At 42.2% G+C, this 7,709-nt stretch overlaps 1 protein-coding gene across 1 annotated transcript; it reads right to left on the bottom strand.

Annotated features, from left to right (window-relative positions):
• Window positions 1–3,837: 3,837 nt before the first annotated feature.
• On the bottom strand, window positions 3,838–6,837 carry LOC112407878 (beta-1,4-galactosyltransferase 5-like; the record flags this gene model as incomplete). The annotated part of the gene is given in 5 exon segments (XM_024757340.1): window positions 3,838–4,254; window positions 4,256–4,376; window positions 4,596–5,146; window positions 6,595–6,642; window positions 6,820–6,837. Coding segments are annotated over 5 exon segments (1,155 nt in total), but the record flags the coding sequence as incomplete, so codon positions are not given.
• Window positions 6,838–7,709: the final 872 nt, after the last annotated feature.

Below are 7,709 nucleotides of genomic sequence, written 5' to 3'. Positions count from 1 at the left end.
GGGCTCCACACAAGAGAAGCCACCGCAATGGGAAGCCCGTGCACTGCCAAGAGTAGCCCTCTGCTGGCTGCAGCTAGAGAAAGCCTGTGCACAGCAACGAAGACCCAATACAGCCAAAAATAAATAAATAAAATAAATAAATAAATTTATTTTAAAAAATAAAGAATTGTTTATTGCATTTAAGGTTCAATGATACCCTTGTTTTACTTTGCTGTTAGAAGTGGAGAGGACCCATCACTCACTCCTCATTTATTAGCTCTAACCTATTTATAGCTAGATTCAAGGAGTCGATGAGGAAAGTAGTACGGTGCTGGCAAAGTTGATTTGCGTAATGTGCAGAGACATTCAGCCTCTTACTCCAATTTCAACTTATCCACTAATGACACTAAAAAGCTGGAGAACTTCAGACCTTTCCAGCAGGTGAAGGTCTAAAGCAGCTATAGAAGATCAGGCTCTATGAAGCAATTCCATCTGAAGTCAGGAAAACCCAAAAGGGGGAAAAAAAGTGACCCAAGGATTAGCATGAGCCATTGGCACATTAGGCCCATCCAGGAAAGACCCCATGGACATGGGACTCTCATCAATGTCCTGCTCCAGGGTGTTGAGGTATGAACAAGGGGGTAGGAGGAGAATGCCCCCTCCCCATATACTCCTGATAAATACTTTGACATCTAGGGCACAGTCATAACTTCCCTTCTGCCCAAATTCACTTTTCAAGAAGACATAAGGGGTCTTCTGTGCTAAGGAAATAGAAATTTCAGAGGAGGAGCAAAATGGAGTTAAACTCCCTCTTTTTGGTTCTCTCTAGCTTTCTTTCCTCCTAGGCAGCTGGAGGGTAGGATGGGAGTAGACGAGGGTCTCCTGCTTGGGAAGTGCTTCTCCTTTTTGAAGACTTCACAGACAATGGTGGCAGGGGGGACTGGAAACAAGGGGGTCTGGAGATAGCTATCAGGACTGTCTATCTCAACCTTAAGTTAATGGGGTGAACAGAGTCCATAACTGTCCCATGTATCTGCCCACTTCCCCAGCATTTAGACCTAAAGACCTAGGTGGATATTAAAAATCAGTAATAACTCTTAGGCATTTGTGCCTTCAGAACCAACTGGAGCATCTCCACCAACCATTCAGATAACAGGGAGCCCAGGCATCTCTTTGCTTTCCTTGGAGACCAGCATTTGACCACAGATAAGCCTTTCCCAAAGCACCTGCTTAAGTTTCCAAATATATCCTGCATTAGCATTAACCCCCACTTCATTATCATAGGATGATTGTCCTTCAGCAAAGCCTGTGTGCCATTTCCATCCCTCACACTCACGTAACAGCAGTGGAGTTTGGACACATGCTTGATTGCTTCTGATACAAACCTGACAGTTGCTCATCAGATTCTTTTCTAATGGCCTAATGTTAAAGCCTTAGTAGACCTTATTAAGGAATGATTACCTCATTTGAATCTTTCATTATCTTCCACCTTTTTATGGATATAAACATGCAACTCCCTCCTAGAACTATCATCATATGAGTATGTTCATTAAGTCCAACAGCTGTCCTTTACCATCGAGGCCCAGAACATTTAAGCACTACTTTTCTGAATATCTCATCAGTTTAATTATCTGATTTATTTTACACTTTTCAAAACAGTAAGCCCTAAGTTATGAGGTTTTGTCATATTGCTTACATTGAACGCTGCCATTCCTCTGGTTATCTCAAAACAGTGGATGCCAATTTTCATTTGGAGGTGTGAAATTCTGACTATTGGTCAGTTTTCAGAGGTGAGAAGAGCCAAATGATTGCTAATTATAAATTGAGTCCTGTTTAGTAAAATCCATATTCTGTCTTGATAAACTTTCTGCTAAACAGCTCAATTAATAGCAAAATGGTTCTGGAGTTTATTCTGAGGTGACAAGTTTACTTTCCAAAATCAGATTAGAAATTAGTTGGGTTTTTATTTTTTCTTTTACTTCTTTGAATTTTTAACTTCTCTGTAGAGAAGATGAATTTCTTGTATAACTTAATAAAACTGTTGTAAAGAAGTGAGTAATATTGTGAACACTTCAAATTACCATGAAAATGTTAACCCCAAGGGAGAACTGTTTGGATGGAGTTGCTGCCCAGCACTGACTCTGAGTGCAGCCTTTCAATGCTTCTATAGTTCGTTAAAGTGAGGTCTTCTGGGCTCATATGGCAGCGTGAATTCAGCTTTGAAAACTCACTCTGCTCCAAACACATACATGGATAAACACATGGATCAAATAAAGAAAAAGAGTACTAAGAAATTCGACTGACAGAAAAGGCGAGATTAATATCTTGCTGGGCCAGTCATGGAAGAGAGATTTTTTTTTCTCTAATTTTCTGTATTTAAAAAAAAATAATGGGGGGAAGGGAAATAGGTGAAGGAGGTTAAGAGGTACAAACTTCCAGGTGCAAAATAAATGAGACATGGGTATGAAATGTATAGTGTGGGGAATATAGTCCATAACTATATAATATCTTTGTATGGTGACATTGTAACTAGACTTACTGTGGTGATCATTTTGAAATGTATAGAAATATCAAATCACTGTATTGTATAACAGGAACTAACACAGTGTTGTAGGTCAATTGTACTTCTAAAATAAATAAACAAACTCATCTAGAAATTAGATTTGTGGTTACCAGAGGCAGAGGGTGGGGGGAGGGGAACTGGATGAAGGCAGTCAAAAGGTCCAAACTAAAAAAAAATTATGTTTTAAAATTTGAGATAATTGTAGATTCACTTGCAGTTGTACGATAATATAGCGAGACCTTATGTACCCTTTGCTCAGTTCCCCCAGATAACACCTTGCATAACTATAGTGCAATATCACAAACTATTGACATTGCTATAATTCAATGATCGATCCGTATTTCTTAAGTTATACATGCACTTATTTGTTTGTGCATTTAATAATGTGCAATTTTCTTTATGTCATCTCTTTTTTTTTTTTAAAGATGTTGGGGGTAGGAGTTTATTAATTAATTAATTTATTTTTGGCTGTGTTGGGTCTTTGTTTCTGTGCGAGGGCTTTCTCTAGTTGTGGCAAGCAGGGGCCGGTCTTCATCGCAGTGCGCGGGCCTCTCACTATCGCGGCCTCTCTTGTTGCGGAGCACAGGCTCCAGACGCACAGGCTCAGTTAGTTGTGGCTCACGGGCCCAGTTGCCCCGCGGCATGTGGGATCCTCCCAGACCAGGGCACGAACCCGTGTCCCCTGCATTAGCAGGCAGATTCTCAGCCACTGCGCCACCAGGGAAGCCCAATAATGTGCAATTATATATTGCATGTATAGATTCATCTAATCACTTCCACTGTCCAAATAGATAAGAGGTCCATCACCATAAGGATCCCTTCTGCTGCCTCTTTTTTTTTTTTTTTAATGAAACCAAAGAGAACACAAGAGATGTAGAAGAATGGTTGTGTGGAGTTTCCTTTGCCCTTCCTAAAACTCAGCTGCCCTGTGGTGGGTCTGCCTCTTTGCTCTGAAGGCCAAGAAGCTCCCTAGGTCATTTGTGGCGGGATGGTGGCGGATCACAGCTTTGGTTCTGGAGATTGTGGAGGAGATGGGACATCAGGGCAGAAGATGGGGGAGAAGAGCAGCCTTGTGAAAAGAGAAAGTCAGTTCCCGGCCTTCTCCCTCAAGCCCAGTGAGTCCAAATGGTGAAGGCGTTTTGTGCATGTGCTCTGTTTACATTTTTTCCTTGAACCCTGTGATCCTTCATGAGACACTGGATTTCTGTTTTCTTCTTCTGCGGAGCCCCTAGACATGTCGCCAGGCTGCTTTCTTGGGGGCGGTGGGTGAAGCAAACATATATTCTCCCCTCGTCTCAGTACTCGGTCACCTGAGCCAACTCGGGTGTTAAATTGACAGTAATGTTTTTGTACAAGGCATCGTATGTGATGTTTGCAAAGTAGTTCAAGTTGTTGAGGCCGTCCGGCCCTTGCCATTCTTTGGACTTCCTCAGCAACGCATACCTTCCAAGAAACTGGACTTCTCCTCGGTGGTGATGAAGAATGGACTTGTACTTCCCTGTGTCACCTTCCGGCCGACTCACAGAACAGCCTGCATTCTGTACTCGGTTCCACAGGTCATCTTCTCCACCCCAACCCCAGAAAGCATTAGGAAAGCCGCTGATTTTCTGAAACTGTTCCACTGTTAAGCTGCTCACTCCGCCAAAGAACTCAGTATAAGGAAGCAGATACATGTACTTATCCAGTTTAGTTGCAAAGTGCCTTGGCATCTGTTCCACATCCATAATAGTTACAGTCGCTTTCTGGTATATGATCCACATCACGAAAAATAAGACAGTCCCAGTCCAAGTCCTTCATTGCTTTTTGAAAACCCACATTAAAAAGCATGGCTCGGGCTTCCCTGGTGGCGCAGTGGTTGAAAGTCCACCTGCCGATGCAGAGGATGCGGGTTCGTGCTCCAGTCTGGGAAAATCCCACATGCAGCGGAGTGGCTGAGCCCGTGAGCCATGGCCGCTGAGCCTGCGCGTCCGGAGCCTGTGCTCCGCAATGGGAGAGGCCACAACAGTGAGAGGCCCGTGTACCAAAGGAAAAAAAAAAAAAAAGCATGGCTCAATTAAAGGGTTGGGTGCCAACTTGCTCCACCTTATAAAATGCAAACTGTAGGCGCTGGCGCTGGAGCATGGGAATCAGGTGTCGGAGCAGGACCAGGAGGTGCTCATGGCGGTTCCGGAAGGGGATAAGGATTGCCACCTTCCATCGAGGAATGCAATCCGATGGCTTCCAGTGACCTCCGAGCTTGATGGTTGGGTCTTTAGAGAAGAGTTCATGGATGGCATCCATTCCAATTTCACTCATGTTTATGGCTATGGGGCCCTTCATGGAAGGGAGCCTTTCGGGGCACGTATGGTTTGCAAAGTAGGTGAAGTCTTCAGGAAGCAAAGTTGTGGTTTGTAGGAAGGTTTCGCTGTGGTTCAAGTCAAGAGGATAATCTGAGTCATTCACGCTGCTGTTCCTCTTCGCGTAAGCGCTCCGAACTACCTGCTCGTAAACCTGAGCGCCGATCGTTCTCATGTTGTCCCAGATGAGAATGCCTTGAGCCTGCATCATGAAGAGGTAGGTGCTCACTGCTAGTGTCGGAGGGTCTCCTGCAGAGGCGGGGGATGGCTGTGGCTCACCGCGGGAACCAGGACACTGGCAGCAGAAGCCCTGGGAAGCACTCCCTGGCGTGAGCCCTCATAGAGTCCCATTCTACTGCCTTTTTATGACCACAGACACCATCTTCCCCGCCCATCACTATGCCCTGGCAACCAATAATCTGTTTTCCATCTCTAAACTTTTGTCATTTCAAGACTGTCGATAAATGGAAGAATCACAGAGTATGCGACCTTTTTGAATTGCCTTTTCAAACTCAGTATAATTCATTTGAGATCCATCCAAGCCGTTGCATGTATCACTTCCTTTTTACTACTGAGTAGTATTACATGGTATGGATGTACCACAGTTTGTTTATCCATTCACTCATTGAAGGATCTTTGGATTATTTTTAGTGTTTGACTATTACAAATAAAGCTACCATGAGTTATGTATATATTTTTGTGTGAATGTTAAGTTTTAATTTCTCTGGGATACATGCCCAGAATTTTTTTCAATCTCCAAAACTAAAAGCATAATAGAATGAAATCATGTATCTCATACAGTTCTCACAACTAGTCTTTGAGCCTGATCTGGACTACTGTACCCATGTTAAGAGATAGAGAAACTGGAATTATAAAAATGATTCATCAGATTTACTCCAAATGTAAACTTTGAAGTTGGAATTCTTTCTCATTAAGGCTTTGTTTATTCTTTAAGGCAGCCCTTTTAGAAGGGAAGTTTTCTCCATACCTTGAAACATGATGTTATCTGCCATCTCTGAGATTTTTCATCTTAGTTTAGGTACTGATATCTAAAATATCCAAATTCTGCACACACTTAGATGTCTGTGATTTTGAAAATTGATCCCTATCCCTTTTCTCTTAATGAAGAGAGCAGCCCAACCACTGCAGACAATGAGGAATGCATTAGCACCAACTGGGGAAGAGCAGGAATTCTGCAAACCCTTCATCTGAAGCTAGCTAGCAGCCAGAAATTCCTCCTCCCCATAAGCTAGAAAACAGCTGTCCCTGAAAATTGTTGCTACAAAGAAGGAATTACTTGCACTCTTTTCTTGAACTCAAAAGATCAAGGCCTGGCAGAATGGAAGACCAAATCATTTGTCTGTTTATTCACAAAGGGCAGATTTAGCATCCCCAACCTCTAACTGGCTACAACCTGCAAAAGCAAAACTGGAAACCAAGAACCACCAAACCCTAAGCGTCATTATAGCTTCCTTTGACCGTTTCATTTTATTCAATTGGGCTACTCACTGATTACATTTTTGTCAATGTTTTTCTGTGTAAGAGATGAAAAGACTTAAAGACTTAAACCTGTGATCAGCAAAACCTAAGAAAAAAAAATTCTAAATACATCAATCCCAAAATGTGCATTTCAGAAGATAGGGAGCCGGTCTAATTTAACAATATGCTAAACGGGTAAAATATTTTGCCTTAGAATTAAACTCGTCAGCAGTGAACCGTGAAGCTTCTACAGTCTGTCTGGAAAAGACAAGAAGTGGTCGGGCTCTGCTGTGAGAGCCATGAATTCAGCTTGGGGTGGGCAGAGGGCCAAGGGACCTGAATATGCCACTTACAACAACTAATTCAGATTAAGTGACTTAAATCTATATCTACCTTTCCTGGATTCTGGATTGGACTTACATATGAATAGAACTGATCCTTGCCAATGAGATGAGATTTCACAAAATAAAACAATAATGACAATAACAGCTAACATTTATCAAGTGCCAGCCTAGGGCTAAATGCTTCACAGGGATTATTTCCTTGAATCTTCATGATATTCCTATGAGGTAGGTATTATTATCCCTATTTTACAGTTAAGGAAACTGAGACTTAGGATAAGTAACTTGCTTATGATCTCATAGCTATTAAGTGATGAATCTAGGCTTCAAATCTGTGCATGTGTAATTGTCAGAATTCAAGTTCTAAACCATGTGCTCAGGTTTTTACTCTTAAATTTTACCATTAGAAAGCCATTTTTTTGGCATAAGACGTAGTGCCTTATTAATTGCCAATCTCCTTTGAAGGGATTACATGTTAAGGCGTTATCAATTACCAACTCCATTGTCAATGAGTTCTTCAAACCCTTACAGCTTGATAACAAACTGGGAGGAAATACTTCAAGGAAACAAAGGGGAGTGGGAGTGGGAAGTCTAAAGGAGGGCAATGAAGTTGTGGAGAGGCTCTGGGACTCTACAAGAAGGCTGGAACCAGAGTCACTATGACTGCCAACAAGCCTGCCTGAAGAGACAGATTTAGAGCCAGCCCACTTTTATCCTTCTATCTGTAAAAGATATTCACACTGACAAAGAACCAGCCCTACTCACTGCCCATTCTTTTATGCTATAATTAACTTTATTGATACTTTTAGGAGTCAGTAGTACACATCCCCCAGAACTGCCCATATGCTTTCATCTACTCCTTTGGGTCTTACACGCCAATCTTCTTGCCTCTGTTGATATTCAGTAACCTTTGATAAGTAAGGAACCCATTTACAAATTAAAAGGATAGATAGGAGTGGAAATGAACGTGAGCTGAAGATTTGTTATGCACCAGACACTGTGCCAGAGATT

The sequence above is a fragment of the Neophocaena asiaeorientalis genome, unplaced genomic scaffold (genome assembly GCF_003031525.2).
Source record: "Neophocaena asiaeorientalis asiaeorientalis breed wild unplaced genomic scaffold, Neophocaena_asiaeorientalis_V1.1 scaffold246, whole genome shotgun sequence".
Taxonomy (NCBI): Eukaryota; Metazoa; Chordata; class Mammalia; order Artiodactyla; family Phocoenidae; genus Neophocaena; species Neophocaena asiaeorientalis.
This window is presented reverse-complemented; position numbering and strand designations above follow the sequence as displayed.